Genomic DNA, 14,863 nt, shown 5'->3' with positions numbered 1-14,863 from the left:
CACGCTGTATTACCAGAACATTCATTTTTTAATGAATGTAAGCGTTATTATATTTAACTATAAAAATCAATTGTGTATTTTGTGATTAGTTTTATTTAATAAAAATACATGATTCATGCTCGTAAAGGAACATTGGATGAACGCAATATTAATATGTACAATTATGTATAATTTATTGGAAATTTATCGATCTCTACGCTAAAAGAAGAAGAATACATATTAGCTTAGCTTATATCCAATGTACAAATATAATCATTCTGTTATTCAAAACACGTGTCGAGCACGTACAGTTTCGCACGGACTGTTATGGTCAGTACTATACATAAATCGCCGAACGCGAATCCGATAAATTTCCATTCGGCTGAAACGACTTGTAAAACGAATTACATTCCGTATGATTTATGTAAAATATCTCACGAATCTTTCGCCCTAAGCTTTTTAATAATTCACGGTCCGAAAGTGTCTTAAATACGACAGCCGTTCTGTACGCGCTCAATAAGAATTAAAACACGTATTAGCACTTGTACGATCAATATTTAATCTCAAGCATACAAAATGAAGACGCGCCGTATCGTTTTCATTCCTCACGATGTTTTCATAACTTATATTAAACAATTTGCAATCGGATCGTGCAGGATACGTTACCCTGTTTTGAAATTGAAATTAAATACCAGCTAATGACAATGGTGTAATGAACTAAAATTTCTGTCGCGACGTAGTACCCAAATAAGAAGAAGAAACGTTACTAAAAATTTTCAAATCCTACATAATGCTCTTCGAAGCAACGATTTTTACGAAATTTGTCCGAAAGTAAAGTGGTCTCTTTTCCATGCATTAATTCTTGTAATAATTATCAAGTTGTTACAAATTTCGATGCAATATTACGCTTCTAAACCGACTCAGTAAAAACGAAGATGTAAACCCCGATTTCCACCGACAAAACACAGTTACCATTTAATCATAATAAATCTCGTACGACGGAAACGCATGGAAAAAGCATTACATTTCCCGCTATGCTACCTCCGAATAATCGTAGTCAGTCGTTCCGAGCGAATTTCACGAATCCCATTCGAGTGCAAATCGTTCTTTTCGCGTCGATGTAAGAACGCATACTACAGATTACAGTCACATTACAAGACGATGTTTCCGCTTTTCGATCGTGTTCTCTCTGGCCATCCGTCAGCTGTCCAGCAGCCGATAGACGGGCAGTTCGTCATTACGGGCTTGTTCCCTGAAAGCGAGAAATTTTCGTCACGGTCGCGTCGTGACTCGACGACCGTGTGTTACAATTACATTCTTCATTTGACGTTCCGGCTCTTGATTCTTCGCCTTTCGGTCCGGCTTCGAGCTGAAACATTCAAAAAGCCAAGTTTCGCTTGACGCAACGCCTCCCTTAGGTTCTCGATGTTGCCAAGCTGATTCAGGCTGAGAAGCTTCGTTTCTATTCGTCCGCTCTGCGCGCCACATGCATTGCATGTGTAGGGGACAGGCATTGCGGAGGGGAACATGTCTTTCATGTTTTGGCCGTCCGTATCGTCGCCCGGGCAATATGGTACAAACACCACGGGAATAAAGCCAAGCTGACCAATGAGAGGAATGGATGTCGTGCTCGTGGTGGTGACGGTATCGTTACCCGTATCGAGCAGATAACAAGGACAGGTTTGCGGATCTGGCCCTATTGATTGCTGGTAGGGTTTGTTGATTGGACTTGGAGGCTGAACCCCGATAGCAGCGAAATCTCGATTCGGTTCTAATGGTGTCTCAGACAATTCGTTTACCTGTTTGATGAACGTAGAACTACCTCTGCTCGACGACTGATACTTTACGTTCGCCTGCGCGTTTGCGTTCTGATACGCCGCCTTCTCCGTCTCTACCTCGACGATCGGATTGGTTTTATCAGGTTGGCTCAATTTCGTAACCTGTTGAGAAAATTTACGATGCCCGCGACTGGTGTGTTCGATCTGTTGCTGGCCAGCGTACTTCGCGTTGCTCGATGTTTTCACTTCGTTGTACGTGGTTTGAGGTGCAAGCTTCGTGACGCCAACGTACGCGTTTCCGTCTTCTTCGTCGGTATATTTTCGCGACTCCTTTCGTTGCATGTGCAACAAAGAATTAATTGCGTCCGCGTTTTGATTCAGTTGTTCTTGATGGTATCCAAGTCTTTCCGATTGATCTTGATATTGATTGTCTTTTGAACCAAACGGGCTGCTTATTTTGGTTGGATATCCGAAAGCAGTGGATTCGACGTTTTTCTCGTAATTTCCATCGTACGTTCCATTTTTCCTAAAATCTGAATTAAACTTGGAACTGGATGTCAATCGTTCTACTTGTTTCTGTCCGTAGTCTCCATAGTATGGTTCGTTGTATGAACTCGGTGTCGTAGGTTCGTAATACTTCAGTGGATATTGAAGTTTGATCGGTCCTTCGTATCGAGGTCGCGTTGTTGGCTCTGCTCCGGGTACGTAATCTGGATCACCAGGCCATGGACCATCTGGTCCTGGTGAACCTGTCGGCCATGGGCCGTCTGGTCCGTCTGGTCCAACACCTCCTTCGCCACCTACTCCTCCAACTCCACCAACAGGACCTCCAGGACCTTCCGGACCGCCAGGACCGCCTGGACCTTGGGGACCATCGGGACCATTGGGCCATGGGCCGTTAGGACCATCAGGTCCAACACCACCTACTCCACCTCCATCGCCACCTGGACTAGGAGGTTCAGTGGGATATCCGGGATACGAAGGATGCTGCTCGTTACCTGAAATTGCAGATAGAAATTGCAACTTAAAATATGTTAACCCACTATGATTTTTAGCTAATATAAAACAGTTGAAACCATCATAAATATACTACTTGGTACTATTATATTCTAGTATTGAGGTCATTGTATATGTGTTTATATGAGGTCATTGTATATTGTATATTGTTCTATAATATTTGTGAAAACCTAACTTAAATGCAATAAACCATGCAAAATAAGTAGTTTACATACCTGGTGTTGAAGTTCCAGGATGTGAATGATGCCCAGGGGAACCAGGTCGACCAGGTCTACCAGGTCGACCAGGTTTACCTGGACGTCCAGGGTGTCCAGGATGCGGTGGTATTGGCGGGGTTCCAGGTGAACCAGGAGTAACAGGTATGCCTGGTGTACCAGGAGATCCAGGTGTTCCAGGATACCCCGGTTGAGGTGGGTACGGCGGTATGCCAGGAATACCGGGAGTGCCAGGTTTGCCGGGTCTACTTGGACTGCCTGGCGTACCAGGAGTTCCAGGAGAACCTGGCGTCCCAGGAGCTCCAGGATATCCTGGGTATGGTGGATAAGGAGGAGATCCGGGCGTACCGGGTACACCAGGAATACCGGGCGAGCCTGGCGTTCCTTCTAGACCGGGAGCTCCTGGATATGGAGGCTGTGATGGAGGAGATGGACTGCCAGACCCATGGTGACCAGGCTTGCCAGGTTTGCCAGGTTTACCAGGTCTACCGGGCCTACCAGGTTTACCTGGTCTTCCAGGAGTACCAGGTTGGGAACCATCTGGGTATCCGGGAGTTCCAGGTGTCCCTGGGTATCCGGGTGAACCAGGCGTTCCAGGATATCCAGGATATCCTGGGTAGCCAGGTTGTGGTGGTAATCCGGGCGTACCGGGCGATCCAGGGTATCCTGATTGGGGCGGTATCCCAGGAGTGCCAGGCGATCCTGGCGTTCCGGGATATCCTGGGTATCCCGGTTGTGGCGGACTGCCTGGCGTACCAGGTGTTCCGGGCGTACCAGGCGATCCAGGGTATCCTGGTTGGGGCGGTATTCCAGGTGTGCCAGGCGATCCTGGCGTCCCCGGCGTTCCGGGGTATCCTGGGTATCCTGGTTGTGGCGGACGACCAGGTGTACCAGGTGTTCCGGGCGTACCAGGTGATCCAGGGTATCCTGGTTGGGGCGGTATTCCAGGTGTGCCAGGCGATCCTGGCGTTCCGGGATATCCTGGGTATCCCGGTTGTGGCGGACTGCCTGGCGTGCCAGGTGTTCCGGGTGTACCAGGCGATCCAGGGTATCCTGGTTGGTGCGGTATTCCAGGTGTGCCAGGCGATCCTGGCGTCCCCGGCGTTCCGGGGTATCCTGGGTATCCTGGTTGTGGCGGACGACCAGGTGTACCAGGTTTTCCGGGTGTACCAGGTGATCCAGGATATCCTGGTTGGGGCGGTATTCCAGGTGTGCCAGGCGATCCTGGCGTTCCAGGCGTTCCGGGATATCCTGGGTATCCCGGTTGTGGCGGACTGCCTGGCGTGCCAGGTGTTCCGGGCGTACCGGGTGTTCCAGGGTATCCAGGTTGCGGCGGTGTTCCAGGTGAACCAGGCGATCCTGGCGTCCCCGGCGTGCCAGGTTGTCCTGGGAATCCTGGGAATCCTGGTTGAGGCGGAGCTCCAGGGTATCCAGGATGCGGCGGTCTACCAGGTGTACCGGGTGTTCCAGGCGATCCTGGGGCTCCAGGCGTGCCAGGCTGACCTGGGTATCCCGGTTGTGATGGACTTCCAGGTGTCCCGGGTGTTCCGGGATAGCCGGGTTGTGGTGGTCTGCCAGGCGAGCCAGGAGTTCCAGGGAATCCAGGTTGAGGTGGTTTGCCAGGTGTACCAGGTGATCCAGGCGTACCTGGGTACCCTGGGTGTGGTGGACTACCAGGCGTTCCGGGTGTTCCTGGATATCCAGGTTGCGTCGGTGTTCCTGGTGTACCAGGCGTTCCGGGTGTTCCAGGCGTTCCTGGCGTGCCTGGGTATCCTGGTGTTGGTGGACTTCCAGGCGTGCCTGGTGTTCCGGGTGTTCCAGGGTATCCTGGCTGTGGCGGTCTGCCAGGTGTGCCAGGTGTACCAGGGTATCCAGGTTGCGGTGGTTTCCCTGGCATACCGGGTGTTCCGGGCGTCCCAGGCGTACCAGGATATCCAGGTTGTGGAGGTTTTCCTGGCGTTCCAGGCGTCCCAGGCGTTCCGGGTGTTCCAGGCGTGCCTGGGTATCCTGGTTGTGGTGGTCTGCCAGGCGTTCCGGGCGTTCCTGGTGTGCCTGGGTAGCCCGGGTATGGTGGGATTCCAGGTGAGCCAGGTGTTCCGGGATATCCAGGATGCGGTGGTGTTCCAGGAGATCCAGGTGTTCCAGACGTTCCTGGTGCACCAGGATATCCAGGGGTTCCGGGGTATCCAGGTTGTGGTGGAGTGCCAGGCGAACCGGGTGTGCCAGGTGTTCCTGGGTAGTCAGGTTGAGGTGGACTGCCAGGCGAACCGGGTGTTCCAGGTGTTCCTGGGTAGCCAGGTTGTGTCGGTTTTCCAGGCGTTCCCGGTGTTCCAGGTGTTCCAGGTGTACCGGGTGTACCAGGATATCCAGGTGTTCCGGGATATCCAGGCGTTCCGGGATATCCCGGTTGTGGTGGACCGCCGGGTATTCCAGGCGTACCGGGGGTACCAGGGTATCCAGGTTGAGGCGGTTTTCCAGGCGTCCCAGGTATTCCTGGCGTTCCGGGTGTACCAGGGTATCCAGGTGTTCCGGGATATCCAGGTTGTGGTGGCTGTCCAGGAGTTCCAGGTGTTCCTGGCGATCCAGGGATGCCAGGCGTCCCGGGATATCCTGGGTATCCTGGTTGTGGTGGACTACCCGGTGTGCCGGGTTTCCCAGGCGTTCCGGGAGTACCGGGGTATCCAGGTTGAGGCGGTTTTCCAGGCGTACCAGGTACTCCAGGTGATCCTGGGGTGCCAGGCGTTCCGGGATATCCCGGATGACCCGGTTGTGGTGGACTGCCGGGTGTGCCCGGTGTTCCAGGCGTACCGGGGGTTCCAGGGTATCCAGGTTGAGGAGGTTTTCCAGGCATACCGGGTGTACCAGGGTATCCAGGTTGAGGCGGTTTACCAGGTGTGCCAGGTACTCCGGGTGTTCCGGGAGTACCGGGGAATCCAGGTTGCGGCGGTGTTCCAGGCGTACCAGGTATTCCAGGTGATCCTGGGGTGCCAGGCGTTCCGGGATATCCCGGATGACCCGGTTGTGGTGGACTGCCGGGTGTGCCCGGTGTTCCAGGCGTACCGGGGGTTCCAGGGTATCCAGGTTGAGGAGGTTTTCCAGGCATACCGGGTGTACCAGGGTATCCAGGTTGAGGCGGTTTACCAGGTGTGCCAGGTACTCCGGGTGTTCCGGGAGTACCGGGGAATCCAGGTTGCGGCGGTGTTCCAGGCGTACCAGGTATTCCAGGTGATCCTGGGGTGCCAGGCGTTCCGGGATATCCCGGATGCCCCGGTTGTGGTGGACTACCGGGTACGCCTGGCGTTCCAGGCGTACCAGGGGTTCCAGGGTATCCAGGTTGGGGCGGTTTTCCAGGCGTTCCAGGTGTTCCAGGTGATCCTGGGATGCCAGGCGTTTCGGGATATCCTGGGTATCCAGGTTGTGGTGGACTACCAGGTGTGCCAGGTGTTCCAGGCGTTCCGGGTGTACCCGGGTATCCAGGTTGAGGCGGTTTTCCAGGCGTGCCCGGTGTGCCAGGCGTACCGGGGGTACCAGGGTATCCAGGTTGAGGCGGTTTTCCAGGTGTACCAGGTGTGCCAGGTGATCCTGGTGTGCCAGGCGTTCCGGGGTGTCCTGGGTATCCAGGTTGTGGTGGAGTGCCAGGTGTGCCAGGCGTACCGGGTGTACCAGGGTATCCAGGTTGGGGCGGTTTTCCAGGCGAACCAGGTGTTCCAGGTGATCCTGGTGTGCCAGGCGTTCCGGGGTGTCCTGGGTATCCAGGTTGTGGTGGAGTTCCAGGGGTGCCAGGCGTACCGGGTGTACCAGGGTATCCAGGTTGAGGCGGTTTGCCAGGCGTACCAGGTGTTCCAGGTGATCCTGGTGTGCCAGGCGTTCCGGGGTATCCTGGGTATCCAGGTTGTGGTGGAGTTCCAGGTGTGCCAGGAGTACCGGGTGTACCAGGGTATCCAGGTTGAGGCGGTTTTCCAGGCGTGCCTGGTGTTCCGGGTGTTCCAGGTGTGCCAGGCGTTCCGGGGTGTCCTGGGTATCCAGGTTGTGGTGGAGTGCCAGGTGTGCCAGGCGTACCGGGTGTACCAGGGTATCCAGGTTGAGGCGGTTTGCCAGGCGTACCAGGTGTTCCAGGTGATCCTGGTGTGCCAGGCGTTCCGGGGTATCCTGGGTATCCAGGTTGTGGTGGAGTTCCAGGTGTGCCAGGAGTACCGGGTGTACCAGGGTATCCAGGTTGAGGCGGTTTTCCAGGCGTGCCTGGTGTTCCGGGTGTTCCAGGTATGCCAGGCGTTCCGGGGTGTCCTGGGTAACCAGGTTGTGGTGGAGTTCCAGGGGTGCCAGGCGTACCGGGTGTACCAGGGTATCCAGGTTGAGGCGGTTTGCCAGGCGTACCAGGTGTTCCAGGTGATCCTGGTGTGCCAGGCGTTCCGGGGTATCCTGGGTATCCAGGTTGTGGTGGAGTTCCAGGTGTGCCAGGAGTACCGGGTGTACCAGGGTATCCAGGTTGAGGCGGTTTCCCAGGCGTGCCTGGTGTTCCGGGTGTTCCAGGTGTGCCAGGCGTTCCGGGGTGTCCTGGGTATCCAGGTTGTGGTGGAGTTCCAGGTGTGCCAGGCGTACCGGGTATACCAGGGTATCCAGGTTGAGGCGGTTTGCCAGGCGTGCCTGGTGTTCCGGGTGTTCCAGGTGTCCCAGGCGTTCCGGGGTGTCCTGGGTATCCAGGTTGTGGTGGAGTTCCAGGTGTGCCAGGCGTACCGGGTGTACCAGGGTATCCAGGTTGAGGCGGTTTTCCAGGCGTGCCTGGTGTTCCGGGTGTTCCAGGTGTCCCAGGCGTTCCGGGGTGTCCTGGGTATCCAGGTTGTGGTGGAGTTCCAGGTGTGCCAGGCGTACCGGGTGTACCAGGGTATCCAGGTTGAGGCGGTTTTCCAGGCGTGCCTGGTGTTCCGGGTGTTCCAGGTCTGCCAGGCGTTCCGGGGTGTCCTGGGTATCCAGGTTGTGGTGGAGTTCCAGGTGTGCCAGGCGTACCGGGTGTACCAGGGTATCCAGGTTGAGGCGGTTTTCCAGGCGTGCCAGGTGTTCCGGGTGTTCCAGGTGTCCCAGGCGTTCCGGGGTGTCCTGGGTATCCAGGTTGTGGTGGAGTTCCAGGTGTGCCAGGCGTACCGGGTGTACCAGGGTATCCAGGTTGAGGCGGTTTTCCAGGCGTGCCTGGTGTTCCGGGTGTTCCAGGTGTGCCAGGCGTTCCGGGGTGTCCTGGGTATCCAGGTTGTGCTGGAGTTCCAGGTGTGCCAGGCGTACCGGGTGTACCAGGGTATCCAGGTTGAGGCGGTTTTCCAGGCGTGCCTGGTGTTCCGGGTGTTCCAGGTGTGCCAGGCGTTCCGGGGTGTCCTGGGTATCCAGGTTGTGGTGGAGTTCCAGGTATGCCAGGCGTACCGGGTGTACCAGGGTATCCAGGTTGAGGCGGTTTTCCAGGCGTGCCTGGTGTTCCGGGTGTTCCAGGTGTACCAGGCGTTCCGGGGTGTCCTGGGTATCCAGGTTGTGGTGGAGTTCCAGGGGTGCCAGGCGTACCGGGTGTACCAGGGTATCCAGGTTGAGGCGGTTTTCCAGGCGTGCCTGGTGTTCCGGGTGTTCCAGGTGTGCCAGGCGTTCCGGGGTGTCCTGGGTATCCAGGTTGTGGTGGAGTTCCAGGGGTGCCAGGCGTACCGGGTGTACCAGGGTATCCAGGTTGAGGCGGTTTTCCAGTCGTGCCTGGTGTTCCGGGTGTTCCAGGTGTGCCAGGCGTTCCGGGGTGTCCTGGGTATCCAGGTTGTGGTGGAGTTCCAGGTCTGCCAGGCGTACCGGGTGTACCAGGGTATCCAGGTTGAGGCGGTTTTCCAGGCGTGCCTGGTGTTCCGGGTGTTCCAGGTGTGCCAGGCGTTCCAGGGTGTCCTGGGTATCCTGGTTGTGGTGGAGTTCCAGGGGTGCCAGGCGTACCGGGTGTACCAGGGTATCCAGGTTGAGGCGGTTTTCCAGGCGTGCCTGGTTTTCCGGGTGTTCCAGGTGTGCCAGGCGTTCCGGGGTGTCCTGGGTATCCCGGTGTTGGTGGAATTCCAGGCGTGCCAGGCGTACCGGGTGTACCAGGGTATCCAGGTTGAGGCGGTTTTCCAGGCGTACCAGGTGATCCTGGTGTGCCAGGCGTTCCGGGGTGTCCTGGGTATCCAGGTTGTGGTGGGGTGCCAGGTGTGCCAGGCGTACCTGGTGTACCAGGGTATCCAGGTTGCGGCGGTTTGCCTGGCGTGCCTGGTGTTCCGGGAGTTCCAGGTGTTCCAGGAGTTCCAGGTTGTCCTGGGTATCCCGGAGTTGGTGGACTTCCAGGTGTGCCTGGTGTTCCAGGTGTTCCAGGATATCCTGGTTGTGGCGGACTGCCAGGCGTTCCAGGCGTTCCGGGTATTCCAGGATATCCTGGTTGAGGCGGTTTGCCTGGCGTGCCAGGTGTTCCGGGCGTTCCGGGAGTTCCGGGTTGTCCTGGGTATCCTGGTGTTGGTGGACTTCCAGGCGTGCCTGGTGTTCCGGGTGTTCCAGGGTATCCTGGTTGCGGCGGCTTGCCAGGCGTGCCAGGTGTTCCGGGCGTTCCAGGTGTTCCAGGAGTTCCGGGTTGTCCTGGGTATCCTGGTGTTGGTGGACTTCCAGGCGTGCCTGGTGTTCCGGGTGTTCCAGGGTATCCTGGTTGTGGTGGTCTTCCTGGTGTGCCAGGTGTGCCAGGCCTTCCTGGTCTACCAGGTATGCCTGGATGTCCTGGTTTACCTGGGATTCCAGGATGGGCTGGAGTTCCAGGTGTTCCTGGTGTCCCAGGGGTACCGGGTTTACCTGGTATACCTGGTGTGCCCGGTGTTCCTGGAGCTAATGGTATTGCTGGTGTTCCAGGGGCACCTGGCTTTCCGGGATATCCTGTATTTTACAAATTTGTTATAAATTTGCCCTTATTGTCTTGTTTACTGTCATTTAATAGTGGCAAATTTTTTTTATTTTGCAGTTGCAGATTTAGGTAGACTGTGCTTTGTTCTTTTAGAAAAATAATACATACCAGGCCTGTTCGGATATCCTGTTTGTGGTGGATATTGTGGTTGACCTGGTTTCACAGGTGTCCCTCCACTAGCGGAACCGTCCGTGCTTGGTGCTGTACATAGTATTTTATACTTTAATTTGACCTGCTTTGATATATTTTTCTGTTGTAAAATCATATTATACATACTTTGGCCGGGCGGGAAGGTTGTACTTGGTTTCGAATTCGTTCCATCGAATTGACTACAAATATCTGGAAAATATAAGTCGGTCCATTGCGTAATAACGCCATGGTGATCGTGGTGTTCGTGGTGTTCATGGTCGTGTTCATGTTGATCTGATTCTTCAGGATGATGATGCTCATGTTCATGTAAGAATAGTTCAATTGCGTTGCCTGGTTGAACGACTCGGTATCCCCAACCATCACTTATGTAAAACGTCGTTTTCAATTTCCCAAATGGATCTATATATCCATAGCATCCATAGGTGATTTCGTCAGGTCCACGTGCTTCATGGTGGAATTGCCCATTTGGACTGATTTCATAACCGTAATTGTATGCGTCTGTAATGTAGTATATATTAGTAAATATATCACATCTTCGTAACAGTATTCGAAGTTACGTTCTGTAATACTTTTCTACACGTAGTGCATGATAAACGCATTCTCATATATTTATATTTTGTATCATAATCTTACTGGAATAGAAGTCTTGGTTTAGATATTGTGTTTTCTGATCATCACTGATGTTCAATATCACTTCTCTATTCTGCCTGCTTCCTTGCTGCTGAGTGTATTGCAACAGACATGTGGCAATCACCTATGACAAATGATCAATCGATTAGACGCGCGTATAATAAGTACTTAATTTTAAATAATTTCAAAAAATCCCACGTTTTTACAGTTGGTACAAATTTTGCAATGGATACATTGTAACAGAAGGTAAAGAATATTATATGGTATAATAAACATAAAATATTTAATTTTATGTAAAGTACATAACTCTACGTGTAAATATTTGTGTCACGTTGTGTACTCTTATTGATTCATACAGTCGTTTTCGTTTATTGATAAATAATAAATTCTGTGAAATGTTTCATTCCGTTAATATGATATACATATATGCATCCTAAATCATTCTGCTAACATTATGTAACGCGTCAGTTACATAGCAAATTAGCCAACATGGTATACTGATTTGTTCTTTGGGTAGCTACCTTTAGCTGGACTAATCTTGTTCACCTTTTAAAAGCCTAGCAAAGATTCACTAACAACATAGCATGTCATCTTAAATGTCAAATCAACCACTCAACCTATCTTGCTTGGAATATTCATGCAATAATATTCGTTCTACTCCAAAAATCGCTACTCTTATATTTTCAAATAGGCAATTGACGAACAGATTTATTTCGGTATGCTATGGCAAATATCTAAAATACATACAAATTTTAATCGAAGTCAAATATTTAAAAATTAATTATTACTTGAAATTGTCCGGTACACTTTTATTCTTTTTCATTGCATATCCGACAAGGTTTTTTAAAATAATATATTACACGTAGCCATGAAGCTATTAATGAAATGGAAGTTCTATCGCTTCTAGATAAACTTTTAATCTAGCATATATTTTCAATATTACAATTTTTCATTCTAGTGATTATACACGTAACAGAGAATTAAATTGTATTTCACACGTTCAACGTTTTCTACGTGCGTTGAGTTAAAAATGATGTAACAATGTTTACATAGAGATTCACAGAATTTCACGACCTCGATGCTCGCGAAAGATCGAAAGAAACGGATTTCTGGTCCACACAATTTCAAACATGTGTCACGTTTCTTAAACTTTTCCATTGCATGTATCAGTCGTACGGTCACGTACGAAACTCAGCCGTCATTGATCGTTGAGTATTACTCCCGAATGAAAAATTTTAATAAATTCGAAAATATCTTTCGCTCGTTACGAAACAGTTCCCCTTTATAAGCGTCCACGCGGTACCGTTTTATCGTTTGACGAGAAGCGAAAAGAAAAATGGAAATACTACGATTGTATTCGCGATCATCAATTCTACTTGTCTACTCTCTATAAATAACCAGTCCCATATTGGCGTAAGTGAACAGTGTACGACTTTTTGTAGCACAGCCAGCGTTGACGTGGCTTTTAATCTTCCCATGTCAGAGGCCCCGTAAAAGTCAGTCTTAGGAATCCCTGAGTTATTTCTCAGATGATTACACGAATGAAGCTTTTTCGTTCGCAACGCCATTTAGGGTAATTAAAACTAAAGGTCACGTACTCTTATGAGAGAGCATCGGAGCGTTTCGTAATTGAATGTCCGACAGATCTGTTACAAGACGTCGGTTATTGGCTTTATCGTTATCGTTACGGGGCCCCTGTCACTTACGGTTCCCCGAACGAATTTCATTTTCGTATCGGCGGATCATTGTCGTGCAAGATCGAACGATAATCCATTATAAGAAGCGGCGGAAGAAGAAGGAGATTAATCAATTTTATTCCATAACACTCCTTATCTTTTTATTCGACTTTCTTCGGGGCGCAGCCGCGCTTTCACGTCTTGTTAATATATTTGTGGTGCAGGTTTACGACCAAGTACCAGCGATGTATAAATTTTAAATAAATTCAGGCTTGACGCGTTACGGCTTTCTCATTGTGGCGGTACTTTTATTTAGTAGCTTTAGAGAGTATGGACTCTGCCAGAATTAGAACCATTTAATATTTCTGATAAAAGATAGTATCGAAGGAACTCTTAGGTGGGCAATTTGGTATCCAGATACCCACTTTCATATTTTCTTTAAAAATTGTTTGTGTTTTTGTGAAAATAGGACAGAATGCATCATATAAGCAAATTGTCAATATACAGGGTGTTCGACCATCCCTGGGAAAAAATTTTAATGGGAAGTTCTAGAGGCCAAAATAAGACGAAAATAAAGAATATTAATTTCTTGTCTGAGGCTTCGTTAGAAAGTTATTAAAAAATTTCAAATCACACTAAAAAAATTATATTTAGTTACAGGGGTCAATTACAAGTATTTTTGGTGAATAGACATACCCCTGAAATCCTACCCACTTTCGAGAAAAAAATTCCAGTAGGTACTGAAATTTTTAGGCAAAATTAAAAAATTTCAAATCACACTAAAAAAATTATATTTTGTAACAGGAGTCAATTACAAGTATTTTTGGTGAATAGACATACCCCTGAAATCCTACCCACATTCGAGAAAAAAATTCGAATAGGTACTGAAATTTATAGACGAAATTAAAAAATTTCATATCACAGTAAAAAAATTATAATTAGTTACAGGGATCAATTGCAAGTATTTTTGGTGAATAGACATACCCCTAAAATCCTACTCACTTTCAAGAAAAAAATTCCAGTAGGTACTGAAATTTTTGGACGAAAACAAAATTTCAAATCGTTCTAAAAAAATTATTTTCGGTTCCAGATATCAATCACAATCATTTTTTGTGAATAGACATATCCTCAAAATCCTAACCAGTTTCGAGAAAAAAATTCAATAAGTGGATAAATTTTTCGACGAAATTAAAAAAATTCAAATCATTCTAAAAAAATTATTTTTAGTTCCAGAGATCAATCACAATCATTTTTTATGAATAGACATATCCTCAAAATCCTAACCAGTTTCGAGAAAAAAATTCAATAAGTGTCTAAATTTTTCATTGAAAAAAAAAATTTCAAATCGTTCTGGAAAAATTATTTTCGAATCCGGGGATCAATGACAATTATTTTTGGTGAATAGACCTACCCTCGAATTCCTACCCACTTTCGAGAAAAAAATTCAGTACTGACGAAATTTTAAACGTTAATAACTTTTTAACGAACCTTGTATCAACAAATTAATATTCTTGATTTTCGTCTCATTTTGGTCTTTAGAATGTCCCATTCAAATTTTTTCCTGTATATCCATTATGCCTGTGTCAGATTTTATTTTGTAAAATTCAATAATATTTTCTTCCTGGTCCAGAACCAGGATTAAGGATAAATACAGTTGTTTTCACTCGTTACATTAGCACTTAACGTGCTTAATTCAGAATTACAATCTCTGTTTCATTCACTTTACTCAATAGTGGCAGAAACGTTATCTTAATCTCTTCGAGAACTGTCGGCGGATCTGCTGAGTCGGATGAACGCTATCTCGAACATTTGCAATTCCGATTTCGTTATCACAGGTGGAATGATTTATATGCACACGAGGGGAAACGCGAAGGAGCACGTTGGAATGTATTTAACAGAATCAATCAATATACAGCAACTGTATACAAATTCGACGAAAATATTTTAATTGCTTTTATACTCTTTAACTCTTTAACGATGTGGAATTAAAATTGAAAAAAGTATACTTTCCATTAAAATACTTTAGCTTCGAATATTACTTTTCAATACTTTATCTCGCGTAAAATCAAATGTGAATTCCAACCTGTTGGAACCAGCGACCGTAAGGTGTACGGATACATTTTTCACCGATTCCACGATGCAATTGGAACCGACGTTCTGGAGAAAAGTACTCGTAAAAAGTTTTCTAAACCCCTTCGACGTGTTATTATTCGCGCGTCGAAGGCGGCCCGGAACAAATTGCTTTTCAGTCGCTACCTTCGAGACGTGTTCGAGAAATCAATCGATATGGTTTTGTAGTTCTCGTCCATGAATATTAAAAACGAAACGTCGAGAACGAGCCTGTCCGGCAAGTGATATACACGTGGCGCGAAACGCGCTGTCAGAAGTGGCACGGTCGCGCATCCTGCTCGGTTAGGATCTCTCTGCCGCGATCGATGATCTCAGCCGCCCTGCCGTTCCACCCACGAAAAGGGAAAGTGAGATCCT

The 14,863-nt window shown here is 49.2% G+C and overlaps 3 protein-coding genes across 3 annotated transcripts; 1 reads left to right on the top strand and 2 right to left on the bottom strand.

The window, feature by feature from the left end:
* Nucleotides 1-1,298: 1,298 nt before the first annotated feature.
* LOC122395903 (collagen alpha-5(IV) chain-like) lies at nt 1,299-6,092 on the bottom strand. Its single transcript, XM_043393817.1, has 2 exons — nt 2,990-6,092; nt 1,299-2,755 (listed from the first exon to the last, which is right to left on the bottom strand). The coding sequence occupies exons 1-2, from the start codon at nt 6,090-6,092 to the stop codon at nt 1,299-1,301; spliced, it is 4,560 nt and encodes a 1,519-aa protein (XP_043249752.1).
* Nucleotides 6,093-6,120: 28 nt separating this feature from the next.
* LOC122395902 (collagen alpha-3(IX) chain-like) lies at nt 6,121-6,680 on the top strand (the record flags this gene model as incomplete). Its single annotated transcript, XM_043393816.1, has 1 exon — nt 6,121-6,680. A coding segment is annotated over one exon (351 nt), but the record flags the coding sequence as incomplete, so codon positions are not given.
* A 1,266-nt stretch (nt 6,681-7,946) lies between these two features.
* On the bottom strand, nt 7,947-12,268 carry LOC122395901 (collagen alpha-5(IV) chain-like; the record flags this gene model as incomplete). Its single annotated transcript, XM_043393814.1, has 5 exons — nt 12,131-12,268; nt 10,704-10,824; nt 10,197-10,568; nt 10,029-10,121; nt 7,947-9,892 (listed from the first exon to the last, which is right to left on the bottom strand). Coding segments are annotated over exons 1-5 (2,670 nt in total), but the record flags the coding sequence as incomplete, so codon positions are not given.
* Between the last annotated feature and the right edge of the window lie 2,595 nt (nt 12,269-14,863).

This window comes from Colletes gigas, unplaced genomic scaffold (assembly GCF_013123115.1).
Source record: "Colletes gigas isolate AHSC1104 unplaced genomic scaffold, ASM1312311v1 Colletes_gigas_Sc00006, whole genome shotgun sequence".
In the NCBI taxonomy this organism is placed as follows: Eukaryota; Metazoa; Arthropoda; class Insecta; order Hymenoptera; family Colletidae; genus Colletes; species Colletes gigas.
Note: the sequence above shows the minus strand (reverse complement) of the source record. Positions and strands in the feature narration are given on the sequence as shown.

Excerpts from the sequence above, each read along its gene's own strand:
- LOC122395903 (XM_043393817.1), bottom strand. The coding sequence starts at position 6,092 with ATGCCTGGAAAACCTCCTCAACCTGGATACCCTGGAACCCCCGGTACG. Across the intron at positions 2,756-2,989 it reads TCCTGGAACTTCAACACCAG|GTAACGAGCAGCATCCTTCG; the intron begins GTATGTAAACTA and ends CTGCAATTTCAG.